General features: G+C 38.7%; 2 protein-coding genes and 1 pseudogene across 2 annotated transcripts; 2 read left to right on the top strand and 1 right to left on the bottom strand.

The window, feature by feature from the left end:
• Nucleotides 1-4: 4 nt before the first annotated feature.
• On the bottom strand, nucleotides 5-2,851 carry LOC107811402 (uncharacterized; annotated as a pseudogene).
• A 2,357-nt stretch (nucleotides 2,852-5,208) lies between these two features.
• On the top strand, nucleotides 5,209-5,628 carry LOC142174552 (uncharacterized). Its single transcript, XM_075240369.1, has one exon. It carries the CDS (start codon nucleotides 5,209-5,211, stop codon nucleotides 5,626-5,628), a length of 420 nt encoding a protein of 139 aa, XP_075096470.1.
• Nucleotides 5,629-10,655: 5,027 nt separating this feature from the next.
• Nucleotides 10,656-21,081, top strand: LOC107811404 (1-phosphatidylinositol-3-phosphate 5-kinase FAB1B-like). Its single transcript, XM_016636324.2, has 11 exons — nucleotides 10,656-11,864; nucleotides 12,972-13,700; nucleotides 14,351-14,504; nucleotides 14,588-14,932; nucleotides 15,099-15,860; nucleotides 15,952-16,283; nucleotides 16,666-16,792; nucleotides 16,883-17,050; nucleotides 17,590-19,194; nucleotides 19,849-20,115; nucleotides 20,391-21,081. The coding sequence occupies exons 1-11, from the start codon at nucleotides 11,272-11,274 to the stop codon at nucleotides 20,709-20,711; spliced, it is 5,403 nt and encodes a 1,800-aa protein (XP_016491810.2). The 5' UTR covers nucleotides 10,656-11,271; the 3' UTR covers nucleotides 20,712-21,081.
• The last annotated feature ends 2,753 nt before the right edge of the window (nucleotides 21,082-23,834 follow it).

The raw sequence follows: 23,834 nt of genomic DNA, 5'->3' as shown, positions 1-23,834 counted from the left end.
ACCTACGAAAGAATTAGACTTCATTGAGACTATAAATATAGTTGAATAAGTTCATCACTTACTACAGATGGTGTTAGAACGCCAAAATCTGTGAATAGTAGTGTAAGATACTGAGGTGGTGTATAATCACGAGCAGAAGTTTCAACCTCCACCTTGGATGGAATTGGCACCCCAAAATCAATTGGACGTAAAGCTGGAACCATATCTTTTTGGTCCAGTGGTTAGAGACGAGCAAACTGCAAGAAATTAGAACTTTTTTTTAGCACACTTCTGGTTCCATCAGTCAAAATACCCCTCAAGACACGTGGATTGAAATCTTTAATATAACAGATAACATGCTTTCAACCTACCTTATAGCTTTCAGCGGCCACATAGACTGGTTTGTTCATGCTCTTAGCTACCAAAGCAATTTGGTAGGTTCCCATCATGTTGATAACACCTCCACTTTCAACCACTCCATCTGCCCCAACAAAAACCATGTCCACTTCATCCATGCTATATGCCACAGCAGAATCTATTAAGAGCTTCACAGGAACATCAAGCTTGGCTAGCTCGTTGGACAATCGTAACCCAGTCCTGTCTGGCCTCCCCTCTGCATTTCAGATAATGGAATCCAAATTATCATGCGATAACATTAAACAATAACTCATCTTCTCAAATAGGTCTAGATGAAAGCAGATGCAGTTTCACCTTTCACCATTATCAAAACAAGAAGGGCTATAATCAACGACAACTCGAAACTTTTTCACCAATTAGTACTACTTGAATTGAGAGGAACCGGGAGAAAGAGAAACAACAGTCTTTCTGACAGGGGAATAAAGAAAAGTTTGAACCCTAACATTCCATGCGAATCTTCAAAAAAAAAAGCAAATAAAAAAATGAGCAAAAGCAAAGAAAGTTCCTTCTCCCTCATTTATTTGTCGCTAACTGTCCATAAACATAATTATCTATCATCTGGTTAACTGATAAGCAAAAGTTTTCTTATAAAGGCAGTATATTGATGAAAGAGAAACTTTTCATTCCCTTCTGGCTTGTCCATCCAAGATGAAAATAAATACTGAGAAGAGAGAAAACAATCGCCACTTCACCATAGATAGCACATAAAACTATCTAACTCCAGCAATAATTCATATGTACTAGCAATTTAACACTTCTGTACAAACCAGTGCAAAGAACTCGAAAAAGCTTCCTATTCTGAGCTGCAGTTTTCAGAATCTCTAACACCACTCTGGAGAAGCCATGTACTAAAATGGTGCAACCATTAAAAAATAAAATCTTGGCTGAGCATCGCAATTATCTTCCGAGCCTGCATTTCAAAGTTTTTTTCTTTAGAAGTTATGTTAATTTGATTAAAATGCTTATTCCTCTAAGTAATTTCCTGGTTTACCTTATAAGATATTCCCCCAAACTTCTCTGCACGTTCAAGAAGGCGAGACTTAGCTGAATTAAAGTCCTCATATTCCAATGCTGAAGTTCTTGTTAAATAGCGCATGAACAAATCACAACCAGCTGAAAAAGAGATGGAGGTTTTGTCCCATGACTGCAATAGAAACATAAAAAAGAACTTAAATTTCTCAACTCTCTGATTATGCTTGCAAGCAAATTTGGCTCGACTACTATTAGGTAGATGTATACTGCCAAACCAATCTAGTTTTACACATCAAAATTCAAGGGTCTGACAAGAGTAGGCACTTAAAAAGTTGAAGAATAAAGCTCTAATGACATTAGGAACGTCACCCTCCATCAAGGGTAAAATTGGATATTTACTACTGCAACATATCTGCATCTTCGCTGTTGTGATAATCTATTGAAATCAAGTTTCATAAACCACCATTAGTTCTCCCCTTGAACCCAAAACACAGACCTCTCTCGTGATTGGTCCGATAGTGACAATCATCTCTAACCAATCAAATCTAAATATAATCCTCTCTGATTGCAGGACTAAATCTGATGATAAGGCTCACTGTAGGCTTTAATTCTTTCAGCACAACAGTAGTGACCCTTCAAATATTGTTATAAGGATTAACAAACAAAAGGGAGTTTGTGACAACTTATTTCATTTTTTAAAAAGGAGGGATGCAACACGAGGACTTCCAAGAGGTCACCCATCCTAGCAGTAGTCTCCCCCAAGCACGCTGGCATCGCATCCTGTCAAAAACTTATTTCCTTGACATCCACATTCAACTTTATCTTAGCTTAGCGACTCAAAACATCTGAATTTCCACAGACCGAAGAAAGCACATTAGACCAAGCATCGTGGAGCTAAACTCTTTTAATGCAATGTACAGTTTTTACCATTAAAAAACTACTCAAAATTCCAAGCTTATTGAATTAGGAACCTATTGACTAAGATAGAAAAAAAAAAGGAAAATGCTTTAATTATTTTAGCACAATAGAATGACCAATTAAATACATTTATAAGGATTAAAAACAAAAACTATTTTTCAAAAAATGGAACGTTGAGAGAATCAGAAGCCTTTTTAAGCTCAATCTCAAGCTCAATCATTGTAGTAGCTTCACTGGACCGAATAACCGAAGCCAAAGCTCTAATAGCAGCCACTGCCTCACCCAAATCAGGCTGTTTTCGCCAATTATTGAACTCATCAATCACAATAAATCCCTTACCCGAATTTCCACACTTCGAAGAACAGTTCACTGATACAGTCTCTTCCGATTGATCGCCGACGGCAGCCTGAGCCTGAGATAGCCAATCACTAGTTACAACCCCAATGTGAGCCGCTCTCGTTTGATAGTACGCCGAAATGTTAGGGTTAGTTTGTTGTAGGGTATCGGCCATGGAAAATGAAGCGGCCGCGGCTGAGGGCGGAGAAAGATGGCGGCTCTCTGGCATTGGGACGACGTCGTTTTGGTGTTTGTCGAGAATGAAAGAAGCTGACCTGTGCCACCTTTTATATTTTATTTTATTTTTGGGAATGGAAATAAAAATGGATAAGATGAGGCGAATATGGGTTTTAGTTAGTGGAATAGTAACGCCGGCGCCGCAATAAGAAGTGCGGGAAACACGAGCTTTGACCCAACGGCCTAACTGACACTACGATAATGACATTTGTAGTTGAGTATTATTTAAGTTGAGAATGACAAAAGAATGATAACAAAAGTTTAACTTTTTCCTCAAAATTAAGATCACGTCTAATCTCTAACAATGCAATAATAACAATTATCTCAGACTTGAAGTGATTGCTTAGTTTACAAAATTAATAAATAAAATTCTTAATTTGTATTCAAGCAGGTATAACAACAATCTTCAAAGGCAAAACATTCTATATAACAACAATTTACAATATTTTTACTAGATCATTTATTTTTATTTTTATTTTAAAAAATACATAAGATATCCCCTAAGCCATGTCATTCAACCTCGATCTCATGCCACTCGACCTCGAATTTATGTTTTCTCATTTCAAACCCATTTCAGTTAGCAGGGATAACTATAGGGCGGGGGAGTTAAAACCTACTCTCGTAAGTCATTTCCTATTTAAAATTTAAGACTTTTACGAAATATTTCCTTGAATTTTCTTTTACAAACTTATTAAATTTAATAATTTTTATGAAGTTAATTCCTTGAATACTATTATCCATTCTTTCTAGTAGTTCCTTTTTAATGATGTTTTTTAGTATATCAAATAGAGATCTTCTCATGCACAGAGTTAGTTGAATCCAATCCAATTTAAATTAGTATTGTGATATATTCACTGGTATATATTATAAAAGAATTTTTAACATTTTATTTGATTTGTTGCAACAAGCATGGAGTATTTATTTTCTAGGTTATATATCGTGCATTGTCATGACAACATGCAAAGGCAGATGTAGTGTATATAGTACTACTATTAGGGTGGGAATCGGTTCGGTTTTGGACGTTATCAGTTCGACATATTGGTTATTGATTTATAAATATGTTAAATCGATAACCAAACCAATAAGATATCGTTTATCAGATATCGATTAATCGGTTATCGATCGTTATCGGTTCGATTATCGGTTTACCCGATAAAATAACTTAATTTAGAGGAAAAATCATAGTGTATAACGATAATTGATCTTATAACCTTGATCCTTTTCAATTATGTTCTAAAGAGTGAACAAAAGTTTGATGGACACATGTCTATCCTCATCAAATAGTTTGTTCAATTGCATACAACAAGATTTGCTCAAATGTATACTCCATATATTCACACACGAATAATCATCAATGAAATTATGAAATGAAAGAGCGAGGATGATTTCGTCATATTAACTTGCATCCTACTAAGAAAATGACGGAAGAATTCATTATTAATTTTTTCAGATAAAGCAACAATATTTTATTGTTTAAGAGCGAAATATTAAATATACTGATACAATGAAATGCACTTATCCAGCAATTATAGCAAGAGCAATAACATATTAGAGGACCATGAAACAACAGAATATACTGAACAGTGGAAATATTAGAGGACCATAATTACAAAAGCTGCTTTCATATAAGGTATTAAGAGATTTGCTCAAATCCACTTGTCCAAACATGATAAAAACAACACAAAGTAGCAATTACACCTTGAAAATTAAGAAGACTAAATATCGTACCAATAAAGAATGAAGCCCTACGGTGGCTTTATATACCTAAGAGTAAAATTATAATTTAGATAAAATTTATTGGGTTATTGGTTAAACCGTTAATAAAATTGGGAAAATCGAGAACCGAACAGATAACCCAATAATCAAATTATTGAGATTGCATATTATTTATATTTGTATCAATGCTGAGTCAGCATTACTATTAGCTAGTCATTGGTAGTTAGGATTACAATAGGTCATTTGTATATATGTATTGAAAAAAATATTATTTTCAGTTTTTAGTTAATATCATAATTTTCAGTTTTGACCGACTTTACTGTCCTCTCCATTACTCTCTCTCTCTCTCTCTTCGAGAAGCTTCCACATTGGAGGAAGCTCGGAGCTTTCTCCTCACTCAATCTTCACATGGTATCAGAGCAGAGGCCCGATCAACGACCACGCATCATATCTCTCTACTATTTTCAGTTGATTCGAACGATCTAGTGTTTTGTTCAATCTCCTTCGATAATCATGATTTGGGGAAAAATCTGGATCGAGCACGTTCAGTGACGATTCGTTAGCGGACTGAAGAAATCTCAGCTGCACGAAGAACATTCCGACTATTATTCACAAATCACTCACAAAATCTTCATGGCGGTCACGGATCAAACTGATGAAGCGACCACAACCACAGCAACAACGACGATGCAGACCACAATCGATGCTGGGAGTCCCCTATACATACATCCTTCCGATAGCCTAGGATCTAGTCTAGTTCCAGTACCTTTTGATAGGATTGGATACCGCTTCTGGAGGAGGAGTGTGCTCAGAGCCCTTTTAGTGAAGAACAAGCTAGGGTTCATTATTGGAGATACAGAAAAACCTCTTGTGACTTCTCCACTCTTTCGCCAATGGGAAAGGTGTGATGATATGGTCACCTCGTGGATTTTAAATTCCTTATCGAGAGATATAGCTGACAGTGTTGAGTACGTGAACAATTCTGTTGAGTTGTGGAAAGAGCTACAGGATCGATATGATCAGACGAACGGGACCAAGCTGTACCAAATTTAGAAGGAAATCAATGACTTAAGTCAGGGAGTGCTTGATATTACTGGTTATTACACGAAAATGAAGAAACTCTGGGAGAAGTTGAATACTCTCAGTGTCAAGGCTCATTGCAGTTGTATATGCACTTGTGGGGCGAAGGAGAACATGCATAAGGCAGAGCAGGATAGGAGACTCATACAGTTTTTAATGGGGCTTAATGAAGTATATACAGTTGTTCGAGGAAGCATACTTATGATGAACCCCTTGCCGAATATGGCACAGACATTTGCCCTTCTGATACAAAATAGAAACAGAGAGAGTTTAGGCCCAGAAATCAACTAGACATTGATTCCACAGCACTGAATGCGAACCTAGGAGGAAGGAATTTCAAAACAAATTATTCTGCTGGAACTGGAAACCAAAGTGTGAACAATAGAGCTCGACCTTTCTGTGATTATTGCAAACGTCAAGGTCACACTAAGGACAAGTGCTATAAACTCCACGGTTATCCTCAAAGCTTCAATCAGGGACCACAACAACAGTATAGACAAGGTACACAAGGGTACAACAACAATACAAAGTTCAATAAGGGAAGAAATGTCACAACAAATGCAGTCACAAGTGTTGAGGAAGGAGAGAAACTGGAGCCTCAAGGAGAAATTCAAAGCCAAAATGTCAACCTTACAAAGGAGCAATATGGACAAATTGTTAGCCTATTGTAACATTTCCAGACGGGAAGCATTGGAGAAGGTTCAGCTAGTGTAAACATGGTTGGTGGAACATCAATGAACTTTGCAGGTATGATTGCCTGCACTTCTTCAATTGACTTTGACAATCCATCATGTAGATGCTTTAATGCAAAGGCTGACTTGTGGATATTAGACTTCAGGGCATCACACCATATGGCCTTTGATAAATCTTACTTTCATAACATAATAAACCTTCCTTATCCTCTATTAGTGAAACTTCCAAATGGATATAAAGTCAAAGTAAATGAAATTGGAAATGTATTTCTAACACCTGAAATCATCCTGTACAAAGTCTTGTTCATTCCTTCATTCAAATTTAATTTGGTATCTATTAGTTCCTTGGCAGTTCATTTAAAATGTATTGCATCATTCTCAGACACTGCCTGTCTGTTGCAGGCCCCTTCACTGAAGAGGCCTCTGGAGATTGATAAGTTGCTGGATTTTTTGTATTTCCTTTGCTCCAAGTGCCTGAAGAAAGGTAGTTCCAAACAGAAGTGTGATTCTTCTTGTCTTTCTATTCATACTAGTGATGTAAGAGGTGTACATTGTCTAACCCAATCTTTCAATTCACTTCAAATTGTAAATAATTCCATTCACAGCATCAAGAATAAAGACAGTAACTCTGCTTTGTTTTCTGGTTCATCTCATGCTGTTAATCTAGATGTATTGTGGCATTTCAGACTTGGTCATGTACCCTTTAGTAAAATGAAAGGGATTCCTACCATACATATAACCTTTTCTGACAAATAGTCTTTCACATGCAACATTTGCCCCATGGCCAGACAATCCAGACTTGCCTTTCCCCAAAGAACAACAGAAACCACTGAAATCTTTGAAGTACTTCATGTAGATCTATGGGGACCCTATCATGTGACAACACACAACAACTTCAAATGCTTTCTAACTTTGGTGGATGACTATAGTAGGTCCACTTGGACACACATCCTAAGCTGCAAAAGCAATGCCTTGCAAATAATAAAGGCCTTTACAACCATGATAGAAAATCAATTCAAGACAACTGTCAAATGTATAAGATCTGATAATGGTTCAGAGTTTACCAACAATGAAGCTACCACCTTCTTTCAATCCAAAGGAATTAACCACCAAAAGACTTGTCCTTATACACCACAACAAAATGGGATGGTGGAAAGAAAACACAAATATCTACTTGAAGTAGCCAGGGCACTGCTCTTTCAATCTAAATTACCACTGAAATATTGGGGAGAGTGTGTCCTTACAGTAACATATTTGATTAACAGACTCCCAACCATCCCTCTAAAGAACAAATGTCCTTTTGAGCTCTTATATAAAAGGAAGCCAAACTACTCTCACTTGAGAAGTTTTAGGTGCTTGTGCTACCCTACAGTACCAAAACCATCCAGAGATAAACTAGAACCAAGAACCAGCGCACATGTATTTGTAGGGTATCCTTTTGGTACAAAGGGGTACAAGACACTAAGTCTGGCCACTAGAAAAATACATGTCTCTAGAGATGTTTCATTTTATGAGTCAATTTTCCCCTTCACTATTAACTCCACTACATCAGACATTCCATCTGTCCTTCCTAATACACCATTCTTTAAGAATTCTCCTAACCATACTGAAACTCAACTGCATCATAACATTAGTGACAATGCCAACAATCAGGAAAGTGCCAACTCTTCAAGCTCCAACACATCACCTGATGTTCCTTCACCTGTATCCTCTACTCATGAATTCCAAATTCCAGTAGGTCAACTACAAGATGTGGCCTCATCCCTACAGCCCCTAACAGAACCAATAGCCTTCAGAAGATCCAATAGGGAGCATAAATTGCCCTCACATCTGAATGATTATGTTTACAAAATACCAAATTTAAAATGTACAACCAACTTTTCTTTGCATGCCATGTCCTCCAATAATAACCACATCATTTCTGATGCCATGCATCGTAATAGTCAGTATGTTATAGAAAACATTTGCAATGATAGAGAACCAAATTCATATGAAAAGCTGCTGTATATCCTGCCTGGAAGAATGCCATGACACAGGAGTTTGATGCTTTGTATGCTAATAGGACATGGGATCTGGTTTCCCTACCTAAGGGTAAACAAGCCATTGGGTGTAGATGGGTGTATAAAGTTAAACATAGAGCAGATGGTAGTGTAGAAAGATACAAAGCAAGACTGGTTGTTAAAGGATACACTCAGCAAGCTGGTGTAGACTATACAGAGACCTTTTCCCCAGTGGTCAAGATGACTATTGTGAGGTCTCTCATTGCTATAGCAGCAAAGAAGAGGTAGCAAATTTCACAACTAGATGTGAATAATGCATTTCATGGAGATTTGCATGAGGAGGTCTATATGCAGACCCCTCCAGGTCTTGATGTGTCTTTCCCACAGTTAGTGTGCAAGTTAAATAAATCCCTTTATGGGTTAAAGCAGGTCAGTAGACAGTGGTATGATAAGCTAACTGAAGTACTATATTCCAGAGGATATGTGCACTCCATGCATGATTATTCCTTGTTCTACAGAAAACAGAACTCCTATATTATTTTTGTAGCAGTATATGTGGATGATGTGTTGTTCATAGGGACTGATTCTGAAGAAATTGACCAACTTAAAGCTTTCTTACATGATGAGTTTAAAATCAAGGATTTGGGACAACTACACTATTTTTTGGGACTGGAGATTCTTTACAAGTCAGATGGCATTATTGTCTCTCAAAGGAAGTTTGTTTTGGACCTATTGAAGGACTATGAATGCCTTCAATGTCCACCCCTGACTTCTCCTCTTGATCCCACAATTAAATTGAAACTAAAGAGGGAGTACCACTTTCTAATCCTACTTTCTACAAGAAGTTGATTGGTAAGTTGAATTTTCTCACTAACACCAGATTAGACATAGCTTATGGGGTTCAACATCTCAGTTAATTCATGCAAGACCCTAGGGAGCCCCATTTAAAGGCAGCCTATCACATGTTGAGATACTTGAAGGGGGATCCTACTATGGGCCTTTATTTCAGTAATGAGGGTGATCTTTCTCTTACTGCATATTGTGATTCTGATTGGGCAGCCTGCCCAGACTCCAGAAGATCAGTGTTTGGATACATTGTGTTCCTAGGAGGAAGTCCAATTAGTTGGAAGTCCAAGAAACAAGAAACCATTTCTCTTTCTTCAGCAGAGGCAGAATACAGAGCCCTTAGAAAGGTTGTTGGTGAGCTTGTTTGGCTATCCAGGCTGCTTGAAGAGGTTACTGTGTCAATCAATCTACCCATACCTGTACATTGTGATAGCCTCTCTGCTCTACACATTGCTAGGAACCCTGTGTTCCATGAAAGGACCAAGCACATTGAAGTTGATTGCCACTTTGTGCGCACCAAGCTCCAAGAGGGACTCATTTCACTACATCACATTGGCACTGGACAATAACTTGCTGATGTACTCACTAAGGCACTTATTGGGATCAAACATTACTCTGTGCTTAGCAAGTTGGGTGTGACTTCTTCACCTCCAACTTGAGGGGGATATTGAGATTGTATATTATTTATATTTGTATCAATGCTGAGTCAGCATTACTATTAGCTAGTCATTGGTAGTTAGGATTACAATAGGTCATTTGTATATATGTATTGAAAACAATATTATTTTCAGTTTTTGGTTAATATCATAATTTTCAGTTTTGACCGACTTTACTGTCCTCTCCATTACTCTCTCTCTCTCTCTTCGAGAAGCTTCCACCACCTCCATTGGAGGAAGCTCGGAGCTTTCTCCTCACTCAATCTTCACACAAAAAACACAAAACCGTTACCAAACCATCGACCCAATAATCTGATACTGATAATACGATGAACTTTTTTCTGTTCGGGCTATCGGTTTTACACGATATATGTCCGGCACTAACAAATTATGGTTCGGGGAAGTTGACTTTCTTGAGGGTGGTCATTAAAGTAAAACAATAAAAAGAAGATTTGACTGACAGATATCATTATTAAATTTTTATTTGCAACTTAAAAAAAAAACTCACTCACCTAATTATACAACAGCGGATTTATTGAAAATTGGAAGAAGAAGAAGAAGAAAAAAAAGAGTAAAATTGGATGATTGAATTGACGTACTCACCTACCCCCTGAAAAGGGGTCTGTTTATCTACGTGGCTATATATAATTGGTTATAAAATTTGTCTTTCATTTGCTGACCTGTTTGGTCCCATTTGATTCTGCAAAAGGGTACTTGGCCCCCCGAAATTATATCATTAAAAGGCACTGTCCTTTTCTTGTTCATTTTTCTATTCCTAATAAATATTTTTGTTTCGAATGATTTTGTATAGTCCTTTATTTTAAGTTGTGATTCAGCTATTTAATTATTCATATTGGAAAGATATGATTTTTAATTCAGGTATATATATATATATATTGATTGATTGATGAGAAGCAAAAATGGTGGTTTCTTGATTTTTTTAATCAAGAAAAGTTGTCCCCTTTATTAGTGCATAGAGATTAAAGATTAAAGATTCAATCTTTTTTGCTGTTGAGGTGATTTGGGGTTTCCTTATTTGGCTTTCTTTCCAATTTGGGTGTTTTGAATTTTCTATGGGGGATTTTTTGAATTGATTTCATTACCATATCAAGAATTGGATTCTGTGAAGTGGGTATTTTGTGTTTTAATTCAGAGGGCAGTTCAAAGGAATTCTATTTAATGCCAGTTAATTGGAACCTATTGGCAGCCAGCCATTTTTGATATATATTGATTTGGAAAATGCTGATATAAGGCTAAGGCATTGATAATAGTTCTGTAATCAGTGAATAGTTTGTTGAATCTTCTATGTTGGGCACTTGTCAGGGGCTCTATGCTGATGTTTTGTTGCAGCAATTTGGATATGAGTTTTGTTACTGAATGAGGTTATAGCAATGAGAGGCAAAGGCCTCTCTATTGTTGTCAATGGATGCCTCGAATAGGACATTCTCTGATCTGTTAAAGTTACTGAAATCGTGGATCCCTTGGCGACATGAGCCTGATAATGTATCGAGGGATTTTTGGATGCCCGATCATAGCTGTAGGGTATGTTATGATTGTGATTCTCAGTTCACATTGTTTAACCGTAGGCATCATTGTCGTCTTTGTGGGCGAGTATTCTGTGGCAAGTGCACATCTAATTGGGTTCCTGCACCATCAAGTGAGCCAAGGCCACTACAAGATGAGTGGGAAAAGATCAGAGTTTGCAATTACTGTTTCAAGCAATGGGAGCAAGGTTTAGCGGCTAGTGTTAGAACTCAGATTGCTAACCTGCATACGAGTACTTCTTCGCCTTCTGCAACCAGTTTTATTAGCTTCAAGTCTACTGGAACTGGTGAGAGCAGTAGCATTACCGTTACTTCAGTGCCACACTCTTCGGTACTTAGTCCATGCAAATCAGCTGTAACAGAATCTACTCTAGAGACGCAAAATGTTGCAACATCGAGAGGGAGCTTTGATCCTGCTAGTAAAGGGGTTTTGGACCCTTCCCTAAACCAATATGCATTTTGCACAACAAGGTTCGTCTTACATCTTCTATTATCAGTCAATTTGAACAAATTAACGAAAAAGAAATCAAACCAACTATTATTTTGTCGTTGATTGTTGTTTGGACTTTGGAAAGTAGCACCATTTATGAGTTTCTTTGTTGTCAAATGTGAATGACTAGACTGCCTTAAACACTATGCGCATCTCTTACTAAGTAGTGAAGAAAGCACTTTTGCCCCTAGTTTCGATAGCGTATGAACATCCTAACTCTGTGGTATACCTTATGCTATTGCATGTTTGAATCCTCTTAAGGATTTGTGTGAAATCAACCACATAAGCACATGTGTTCTAAAGCCGTAGCTCGATACTCTGGCTCTGCATTCGCAACCACATCTTGCTTCTTGCTTTTTCATGAAATCAAGTTTTTGCCAACCAAAGTAGCAAGGGATTAGAAAGTACCTTTAGAAACCTCTTTGGAAGCTCTTACACAATCCATGTTGGACAACTATTAATTCAACCCCCTCTTGCACATGTAATCCAATTTTGGGACCACATTTGAACGTTAAACTAAAACTTACAAGTAACGGAATAGGTTTAGAACGGGTAATCTACCATGTGAAAAGAGAGACAAGGGGAGAGAAAAATTGTTTTCTTGATGATTACACTCAACATAATATGAGAGTTGTTAAACTACTCTAATAAGTATGTTAACTTTTTTAAAACGAATATACTTAATGCGAAATGAACTCCTAAATAAGACGCAATATTCTAGTCTATCCTATACGATTTTCTACAATGAATCTGAAGATATTCTTGGCAACGATGTATCTGGACATATTCTAACCAATTTGAATACCCTTCTAAAACGAATGTGCAATTTGTCCCAATAAGTGAAAATCCCTTTCCTTCTCTTAAGTAATCCAGAAGCAGGTAAAAGAAATGATACCAGAAGCAACTTGGCAAAGCACTAATAACTGAAGTTTGCTGCCTGGTAGGCCACACCTTGATTAATTTATCCTGAGCAAACCAATTGTTCTGTGAGTTGCGTTGCATTTTTAGTTACCTGTTTTTCCAACTACTCATGTCCACAAACATGTTTCAGTATCAGTTGACTGTTTGTTGCTATATTGTGGAATCAGGAGTGATGATGAAGAAGAGGAATATGGTGTTTACCAGTTAGATTCCCAGGGGCATTTTCCTCAGGTTAATGGCTACTATGGCCACGTTCAGTATGACGAGATCAAAAAGGACTATGGATCTCATAAAGTACACGCTGACGGAGAAGCTATGGATGAAAAAAGTGTGAGCAGCTCTTCCTTACACAATAGTTTTGATTCCCAGGCTTCCGAAGAAGTCCAACAGATTGTAAAACAGGACATCTCTGATGAATGTGAAGTGCCTTCATCCCTAAATGTTGCAGAAGATGCTAATCTGGAACCTGTGGATTTTGAGAACAATGGAGTTCTGTGGCTTCCACCTGAACCAGAAGACGAAGAAGATGAAAGGGAAGCACTTCTATATGACGATGATGAGGACGGGGATGCTGCAGGAGAGTGGGGATGTTTACGGTCATCAAGCATCTTTGGAAGTGGTGAATTTAGAAGTAGGGATAGGTCAAATGAGGAGCAGAAAAAGGCTGTGAAAAATGTGGTTGATGGCCACTTCAGGGCTTTAGTATCACAGCTTATGGAGGTTGAAAAACTTGCCATCGATGAGGAAGACGAAAAAGAGAGTTGGCTGGAGATTATTACATCCCTGTCATGGGAAGCTGCCACACTTCTGAAACCAGACACTAGCAAGGGCGGAGGGATGGACCCTGGGGGATACGTAAAGGTGAAATATGTAGCATCTGGGCATCGTAGTGACAGGTAAGCGAAATAAAAAAATTTCATTTTTGTACACAATGCTGTTCAGCTGGTGTTGGATCCTTGCCTCTTTTGTAACTAGTTAGGATAAGCAGCAACAGAAAACTTTTGAAATAGGAGAAACAGGAGCTTTCTTAAGGGTTCATGTTCCGCGCACACATGCTCTCTCTCTCTCTCTCTCTCTCTCTCTCAGACACACACACACACTACTTCCTTTTGTCTGCTGTGATTTCTGAAGGAACTTCAAATTACTAGAGTCTTTCATTGATACAATTCTATTTGATACTTGGGAACGTCCCTAGAAACTTGTAAATTCTTGCCTTGAGAAATATTTGGTCAAAGTGGTTTTCACAAAGTACGAAACAATGAAGATATTGACATTGTGCTTTTCACTCTATGTTTTGTAAACTAGATATAGTTTTGCTAGGTAACAACTTATTACATACATTTGGCAGCTTTCTTTTGCTTGCGAGTGTGTTCTTGGTCAATAATAGTAATCATTTTTGTTCTTGTTGTGCACTCTCTACCATTTTTACGATGTTGCATACATTCCGAACTTGCTTGGGTTTTAGGCGTAGTAGTAGCTGTTGTTGTGATGTTGCATACATCCTAAAAAATATTCCTTTAATATGAAACTTTCCCTCCTTAAATAGTGCGGTGGTGAAAGGAGTTGTCTGCAAGAAAAACGTAGCTCATCGACGAATGACGTCCAAAATAGAGAAGCCTCGCATATTAATCCTTGGAGGGGCTCTTGAGTACCAGCGTGTCTCCAACCACTTATCAAGTTTTGATACTTTGTTGCAGCAGGTTTTGATGAATAACCTTGTCTTCCCATATTTGGAGCAGATAGTGTATAGCTCTTGTGCTTATAGATGTGTGTTGCTATTCAGGAAATGGATCATCTCAAGATGGCTGTTGCCAAAATTGATGCACACCAACCAGATGTTCTTCTGGTGGAAAAATCTGTTTCTCGCTATGCACAAGAGTACCTCCTGGCAAAGGACATATCACTTGTCTTAAATATCAAGAGGACACTTTTGGAGCGTATAGCCCGCTGCACGGGTAGTCAAATAGTACCTTCAATAGATCATCTCTCCTCTCAAAAATTGGGATACTGTGACATGTTCCATGTTGAGAAGTTTTTCGAAGAGCATGGTACAGCCGGGCAGAGTGGAAAGAAGCTGGTGAAGACTCTAATGTACTTTGAAGGCTGTCCAAAGCCACTGGGATGCACTGTAAGTCTGTCGTCAATTACTAGAACTATAATGAGAAAATTATTGGTGGTTTTCAGTCTCTTAACATGGCCAAATTACTTCTACGACATCAAATGTGTACACATTACATTTTGTCATATATAGACTTCTAAATACTTTTTGGCTGTCTTGATATTTGTTGTCTCAGGTATTACTCTGTGGCGCAAATGGGGATGAGTTGAAGAAAGTAAAGCGTGTCTTTCAATATTCAATTTTTGCAGCTTATCATTTGGGTCTGGAAACTTCTTTTCTTGCTGATGAGGGAGCATCTCTACCTGAACTGCCTCTGAATTCTCCAATAACTGTAGCACTTCCAGATAAATCATCAACTATTGACCGGTCAATCTCAACAATACCTGGTTTTACCTTTCCTTCCACTGAAAAAACTCAATCACCACTATGTGGTGGTGCACCACAGAGATCAGGTAGCATTCCCACATCAGACCTGGTCAAGGCTGCAAGCCTTTGTGCTCAGCCAATGGGTATGACAGAGTTCCCAACTGCAGCACGCACTGAGACTTCCTTCCGTGGGCCCTCCGCAACTGGTGCATCTATGGACAGAGGTATCGTAAATATGATAGAGTATTCCAGATTAACGCCTTCAGAGAATGCAGAACAAGGTTGTTTGTCACAGAATGTTCAAAATTGCATTGCTGTGGCTGTGAACCAAAGTGGCTCAAATCCAATGGTTTTGCAACTAGATGGAAAACATGTTCACGATGAACCAGCTTCTTCAAAGGAAGAGTTTCCTCCGTCCCCATCTGACCATCAAAGCATTTTAGTTTCCTTATCATCCCGATGTGTTTGGAAAGGAACTGTCTGTGAAAGGTCCCATCTCTTTCGGATCAAATACTATGGGAACTTTGATAAGCCATTGGGTCGATATCTACGAGACAATTTGTTTGATCAAGTAAATCTCTCCTCTTCGCTTTCTATCTATGCCCGAAACAGTAAGAATATAATTACGAGTCTGAAAATATCTGTTGCCGTTTCTTTCGCAGAGTTACAGATGTAGTTCATGTGAGATGCCTTCAGAAGCACATGTACAGTGTTATACTCATCGACAAGGCACTCTAACTATTTCTGTTAAGAAGCTGCCAGAGTTTCTTTTGCCTGGTGAAAGGGAAGGAAAAATATGGATGTGGCACAGGTGCCTCAGATGTCCATGGGTTAAGGGCTTTCCTCCAGCAACTCAAAGAATAGTGATGTCCGATGCTGCTTGGGGCTTATCCTTTGGGAAGTTTCTCGAACTTAGTTTTTCAAACCATGCAGCTGCTAGCAGGGTAGCTAGCTGCGGGCATTCTTTACATAGAGATTGTCTTCGGTTTTATGGGTATGCTCTCATTCTGTTTGTTGCCTGCAGTGTTATAAATGTAGAGCACTTCAAACATTTCTTCTCTTGGTGTCATGCATAATATTTAAATCTGTTGGCATGATTAGTTGGTGTCATGTTCTGCTCAAATAACAGTACCTCTCTCCCTTGGATTTCTTGATTGAATTTTATTGCTCCCTTCTTTGTCATGTTGGTATAGTCTAGTGCTAGCTTGCAATTTATTTTGTCAATGCATGAAAATAATCTACATAAAATGGCGTCTGTGTTTAAAACTATGGTTCCCCTTTTATTTCAAGTGTCTGTAGCAGTGTTCTATCCATCATTTTTGGCTATTACTTTTGAGTATCTTTTTGCAATGTTAGTAAATTTGTGACACATGCAGTTTCGGAAAAATGGTTGCTTGCTTTCGCTATGCGTCAATTGATGTTCACTCAGTGTGCCTTCCTCCTGCAAAGCTGGATTTCAACTATGAGAAAAATCAGGACTGGATACAACAAGAAGTGAATGAGGTGTGATGAATGTGGTTTGGACTTTTGAATGTGGTATAAAGTCGCATCTAATCTCACCGTGTACTTGTTTTCATGGAATAATTTAAGCAGGTTGTTAGTCGAGCTGAACGTTTGTTTTCTGAGGTTCTGAATGCAATCCGTCTTTTGGTGGAGAAAAGATCTGTTGGTCAATTTAACAGCAGCGTTAAAGCACCTGAAGCTAGAGGTCAGATTGCTGTTTTGGAAGGGATGCTGCAGAAGGAGAAAGAAGAATTTGAAGTAAAGTCTTCACTTCTGAATACTAATTATCTTTAGCTTCTGCAAAGTTTTCAGAAGTAAACTGCATAACATGGTCCTGGTTATATTACAAAGCACTTTCTCTCCTTCCCTCCACACCTCTGATTGTGTTTGTTTGTTGGGTGTTGGTAGACGTAATAATTAAGTATGAGTTCCCGTTTGTTCTCTTTCACTCTCGTTATCTGCAACCCATGTACAAATATGTCTCTTTGTGATTCAGTAGTTCTGCTTTTATCACCTTGTGCTTGGGAGACAGAAAGTGGTGGAATTGTCTTCACTGCCCATGTTGCAGATTCTATTAACGTTTGCTTTGATGCATCAGAAATTAACTTGCTTGCCGTCATTATCAACCTTTTGCATTGACACTTAACTTTCATGTGTATCATGATTCTAACATCATGTAAACTAATTGACTGGAATTCTTAATTGTCTGACTTATGTTAGGGATTTAAAGCAATTATTTTTTAAAACAATTGTTAATTTGCTCTTTGTGGGTTTTCCTGGGTATTCTGTATTATCAGGAATCTCTCCAGAAAATTCTGACCAAGGAGGCGAAAAAGGTGCAGCCGATGGTTGATATTTTCGAGATTAATCGGTTGCGAAGACAACTCATTTTCCAGTCTTATATGTGGGATCACCGACTTGTATATGCAGCCAGCTTAGAATGCGAGGCTCATTGCGTTACTGGAGAGAAACCCCTGGTCAGTAATGATAAGTACACTGATCCAGATAGGCCCAGTGACTGTTTGAATGTCTCTGGTTCTCGTTCTACAACTACAAATGTTGGTGCAACATCTAATGATAAGTACACTGATCCAGATAGGCCCAGTGACTGTTTGAATGTCTCTGGTTCTCGTTCTACAACTACAAATGTTGGTGCAACATCTAATGAAGGAGTAGGTGTTAGCCAAAAGAATCATGTGGATGCAGATCATCAAGGATCTGAGGTTCTCTTTGATTCTAGTTGTGCAATTGAAAAACCATCAGATCTTCCTGTTGGAACAGAAAGCTTCTATGGATTGAACTCTGCGGAATCCAATATAGAGGGTTCCAGAGCCCTTTCTGACGGGCAGTCCCCGATCATGGATAATTTGTCAGATACTCTTGAGGCAGCTTGGACTGGTGAAACTACTTCCGCTGTCGGAGTGCTGAAGGATGGTACTTGCAGATCTTCCGAACCACTTACTGCAGATTCTTCAACAACTAGATTAGCAGAAAAAGTGGACATTGAAGACCCTGGTGAGGAACATGGGGGAACTAAGGCATCTGGATTTCCTCCTTCTTTATCCTCTAAAGGCTCTGAAAATGTGGAAGACGTCGGGGGATGGTTAGGTATGTCTTTTATTAGCTTTTACCGGTCACTGAACAAAAACTTTTTACCAAGTGCTCAGAAGTTGGATACGCTTGGCGAGTACAGCCCTGTCTACATTTCATCATTTAGAGAGTCAGAGGCCCAAGGTGGAGCGAGGTTGCTCCTACCTGTTGGGGTTAATGATACTGTTATACCAGTGTATGATGATGAGCCCACTAGTATTATATCTTACGCACTAGTATCACAGGATTATATTGCACAACTAGCTGATGAGCTAGAGAAATCTTCTAGTTTGGACTCTAACCTTCCGCTGCAGTCCCTAGAATCTGGAAGTCTGCAGTCCCTTCAGTCTATGGATGAAATAGTATTAGAATCATACAGAAGTCTCGGATCTGCTGATGAGAGTATCTTGTCTTCGTCCAGTAGTCATAGCTCTTCGGTTTTGGATCCACTCTCATACACAAAGGCAATGCATGCCAGAGTCTCCTTTTCAGATGATGGACCACTAGGGAAAGTGAAGTATACAGTGACTTGTTATTTTGCAAAGCGCTTTGAAGCTTTGAGGAGGATATGTTGCCCATTTGAGATGGATTTCATAAGATCTCTTAGTCGCTGTAAGAAGTGGGGAGCCCAAGGAGGCAAGAGCAATGTTTTCTTTGCTAAAACGTTGGATGATCGATTCATTATTAAGCAAGTGACCAAGACAGAGCTGGAATCCTTTATAAAATTTGCTCCTGCATATTTTAAATATCTTTCTGAATCAGTAAGCTCAAGGAGCCCTACTTGCCTGGCTAAAATTCTGGGGATCTATCAGGTATTTCTGAATTCTCTAATTACTACAGCTTCTCAGATTTTGTGAATAAGATTTATTAGGCCATTTGTTATACCAAGTGATTGATATAGTCTTAGAAGGGAAAAGACCTGCAACAGCACAATGCGACATTTGTTGTGAATCTAGTATTTCTTAAGGGGCAAAGACGAGTCTCACATTTGGAAGGTGCGCTTGACATAATTTATTCCTGGTTTTATGGTTTGACTTGACATATTTGAGCCACCAGTTGGGTTTTGAATTCCTATTTACTTTCACCTGAAGTTTTCACTAGGATTGGTCTGTAAGGCACAATCCATTTTCACGGGTGTCTTTGGGTAAATGAGCCCTTTGCCTTGAGAAGGGAGCATGATGGTCTGTATGAATACATAATCATCTTTACGGTCGGCCAAGTCTTTCGAGTTATAGTTGTTATGGTTCCATAGCCTTGTGGGTGAATTAACCTCAAAACATGGGGTGCATATTTATCTTCTACGAAGACAAACTTTGATGTGTAATTAGTGTCTAAAGACTAAAATAATAAGTTTCTTGATTATTCCCTAACTTCATATTCTTGGGAATTTTCATAAGACATTATATCAACTATGATTATGAGTATCTGGTTGTTTTGCATAATTAAAGTCTATTGTTTATGTGAAGGTGACATCTAAGCATTTTAAAGGAGGGAAGGAATCTAAAATGGATGTGCTAGTTATGGAGAACCTTCTATTTGGGAGGAATCTAACGAGGCTTTATGACCTTAAAGGATCTTCCAGGTCTCGTTACAATCCCGATTGTAGTGGAAGCAATAAGGTCTTGCTGGATCAGAACTTGATCGAGTCAATGCCAACTTCGCCTATTTTTGTTGGAAACAAAGCCAAAAGACTTTTGGAACGAGCTGTCTGGAATGACACTGCTTTTCTTGCAGTAAGTAAATGAATCTGTTCATTTCAATGAATTTATTCTGAACTCTGTGCACAGAAAAGCTCAATGATGTCCAATTTTCCTTTTAATGTGGTTATTTGATATTTAGTCACTCTTCGACACTCCATAGTAAGAAGTCAAATGTCTTTCATAACGCAGTCTTTCATTGTCCTCTTACTTAACAAGCTACTATATATGTTGCCTAATCCTATAAACATGTGAGTATATTTTAGCTGAGTTTTTTTGGTTTTGGACTAATTTAGTAGTTATTCTTGCAGTCAGTTGATGTGATGGATTACTCACTATTAGTCGGGGTTGACGAAGAGAAACATGAACTTGTTCTTGGGATTATTGACTTTATGAGGCAGTATACATGGGACAAGCACCTAGAGACATGGGTTAAGGCCTCTGGCATCCTTGGCGGACCCAAGAACGTGTCTCCGACTGTAATTTCACCTAAGCAATACAAAAAGAGGTTCCGGAAAGCAATGACCACCTATTTTCTTATGGTTCCGGATCACTGGTCACCTCATACAATTACTCCCAACAGGTCGCAGAATGATTTACAGAACATGCAAAGTGGAAAATCTGCGGAATGATTTGTATATCTTGCTTGTATATCCTAAGGTCATATCTTTCTCCCCATTTTTTTTCAATTCTTTTGATATATGCAGTTCCGGGGGTATTCTCCTTAATGAAGGAACACATGATTACTTGTTAGAAGACGTCGATGGAGGGTTATAGACTTATAGTTCTAGCGACAGGTTTCTCCTGCATAGAAAATTAGGTTTACCTTAAAGGCGATTGTTTTGTACATCTTTTCTTTTTTATTATGATTCTTTCCTTGTGTAGAAACCAAGTTGTACATGAGTTACAAAGGATCAATTGCAATTTTTGGTCAAAGCATGATTCTTGATAAGTTTATGCTGATGAACTCTGTACATGATTTTGTTATTAAATTTTGACAGATATTTTCCCCCCTCTTTTCCTGCTGATAGGATTGGTGTGTATGCTTATTGTATTCCTATTGATTTGTGTACGATCGGGGAAAATAAGGAAATAGAGGTAACTGTAATAAGTTTCTGATCTTGTGTTACTGTGGAAACCAGAGAAAATCTATTTAGTTAGTTGTTGAAGGCTTGAAGCACATCCCATCTGGTGACCAATTCCTCTGTATGATCTATTTCGTTTCGGATTATTTGCAGTGTATTGAATTTTTCCGGGTCATTTTTTAAATTCTATCCCCGTTAGCACATTGGAAACAACCTCTTGCAAAAATACAGGGTAAGGTAGCGCAATAGACTGTTTTGGTCAGGCCCTTTTCGGACCCCACGCATAGCGGGAGCGCAGTGCACTGGGCTGCCCCGTTAGCACATTCCCTGTTTTATGTTAAAGACAACATGTAGATTAAATCTTGATGTATTTTCAGAAGAAACTGGGTTGTAAACGAGTAGCCAGTGGGATCCCTCTAAGAAAAAAGATACAAACATTTTAAAGAGAAATGTATTTTTTAGCCGCTCCAAAAAATAATAGCTGACAAAATGTATTTTTTTTATATATGGGTATTATATATATATAATAGACAATATACACTTTTTGGCTAGCGAATGCATTTAGTTTTGGCTGATCGGCTAGTTTTGTATTTTGCCCAATATTAAAAAGGGGTAATGGAAAGCAATTACATCTGGTGGAAAGTGCAAAATGAATTTTCATACATAAAATGTACACTTCCAAATTTACATCTGCACCAGGAAAAGGCAAGTCCTTGTCCCTTTTCTTCCTGTTAAAATATACTATTAGAACGACAATGAGCCTGAATAGAGGGGAATGAATACATAAGCTGTACATAAACAGACTATTCTTGTTCTGTTTCTTGTGTTATTTGTCAGAAGTGTCAAGTTCTGATAATCATGAGATTGTTTTGAGAATGCACAAAATGGCTGTTTACTCAGCAGCAGCATCTTTGGAGGAGCGATATGATCTCTTCATCTCTGTATATTAACAAATGTTATAGTAAAGGGCAGTCCCGTGCACAAGGCATCCCGCATTCATGCAGGATCCGGAAAAGGGACGCACCCAAAGGGGTGTGACGTAGACAGCCTACCCTAATGCAAACATTAAGCTGCTTTCACGGTTTGAGACCTATAGGTAGTGTTTGACCAAAAGATATTGAAACCTTTTTTATTAAATCAATTAATGAAGATGGAGAGGTAAATCTTAGTCAAACGTTGTAAACTCCATATCTGCAAACAAATCAAAAATTGATACGTAAAATGAAATAAGAGTGATAAATTGTTGAAGTCTTTCATTTCTTCTTTCACCAATCGGTGGAGATGATTGTTGTACATAATCAATGGAAGATTGTTTTGCTTTCTTTTTACTAAGGAGATTACAGAGGAGAGGGAAGAGAGAGAAGCCCTCCTTTCTAGGAAGATCCCCTCCCTATATATATAGTCATGGAGTCCTCGCTATGTTTTCGGGCCATAGCCCCTTCATACCACGTCCGTTTTCGTCGTCCTGTGAATACGTGGTTTGGAGTAAGTCATGGCGTCTTTCCTTATCCCGCTGTTTGGACGTGGTCCCGATTGGGTCGACCACAGCGGTTAGATTTTGACCAATACAATTAGTCCCTCTGTCTGTCGGGGTCGTCCCTTGTTGGGCCCGGTAGACAGATGATGATTTTCGCTTATCTAAGAGAAATCTGACTGTCTACCCTTGGGTATGATTTTTAGAATCAAGTAGTGTAACAACACCCTTTCGATATCTCTAAACCGTTGCGGCCGTTTCGAAACCGAAACATCGTTTAACTTGAAATGTTGTTCGTAGTTGTCGCCATTATGGCACATGTTCCCAGGGGATTGAACCGTTTCGTGCCCCATCAGCTTCGATTGGCGACTCTTGGGTTTCGTGCTTGGGGAATTTATGTCCTTTATAAATAGGAGGAATAAACCATTCAAGTGACACACTTCATTGCCTTCACTTGAAAGAACTTTGCGAATCTTCTTTTCTCTTGATACTTCGGACTCTTGATTTTCTCCGGTTAGCCAAGAACTTTCATCTTTTCTTTTCTTTACTCCTTTCTTTTATCAAACTGATACAAATGGTTGGTGATTCTTCTCACGTTGACCTCCCCGACGCAATTCCAGCGTCGGAAGGTGATGTTCTATCCACTGGAGGAGTAGAAGTGGCAGAAGATGAGGAGGCACCATCGGTGGCTGAGATCTTGCCTCGCCCTGGGAAAGCATGAAATGATTTCCACAGTCCCACCGGGGAGGAACCAGAACCTGCTTCCTCCGTCATAAATGAGGAGGGGATTGCAGACTTGAGGGCTAGGTGGGGAATTCCTCACTACGTCGAAATACTGTCGGCGGTGGGGAACGACAAAGCCCATTTTTACCGCCCAGGGTATTGTGCGTTCTACGCCCACCCCTTTATTGTTGGCTACACGCTTCCTCTCCCTCTCTTGGTGGTAGATTTTTCTTTTACGAGGTATGCCCGGCTCAAGTTACGACGTACCTGTATAAATTGTTCCTCATGCTGCTCAAATTTGCGGAGCTTGCCGGTCATGAGATCGCTTTGAGGCACATGCTCAATATCTTCTCCCCTCAACTCATTCGTGGCACGATGATTCACATGCGTCACCGAGGGTAGAAGAGCTTGGTGGTAAAGATGGACGACAGAGCCAACCGCCACTTCTACAAGAACTACTTTTATGTGCGGAT

The sequence above is a fragment of the Nicotiana tabacum genome, chromosome 20 (assembly GCF_000715075.1).
Source record: "Nicotiana tabacum cultivar K326 chromosome 20, ASM71507v2, whole genome shotgun sequence".
Taxonomy (NCBI): domain Eukaryota; kingdom Viridiplantae; phylum Streptophyta; class Magnoliopsida; order Solanales; family Solanaceae; genus Nicotiana; species Nicotiana tabacum.
Note: the sequence above shows the minus strand (reverse complement) of the source record. Positions and strands in the feature narration are given on the sequence as shown.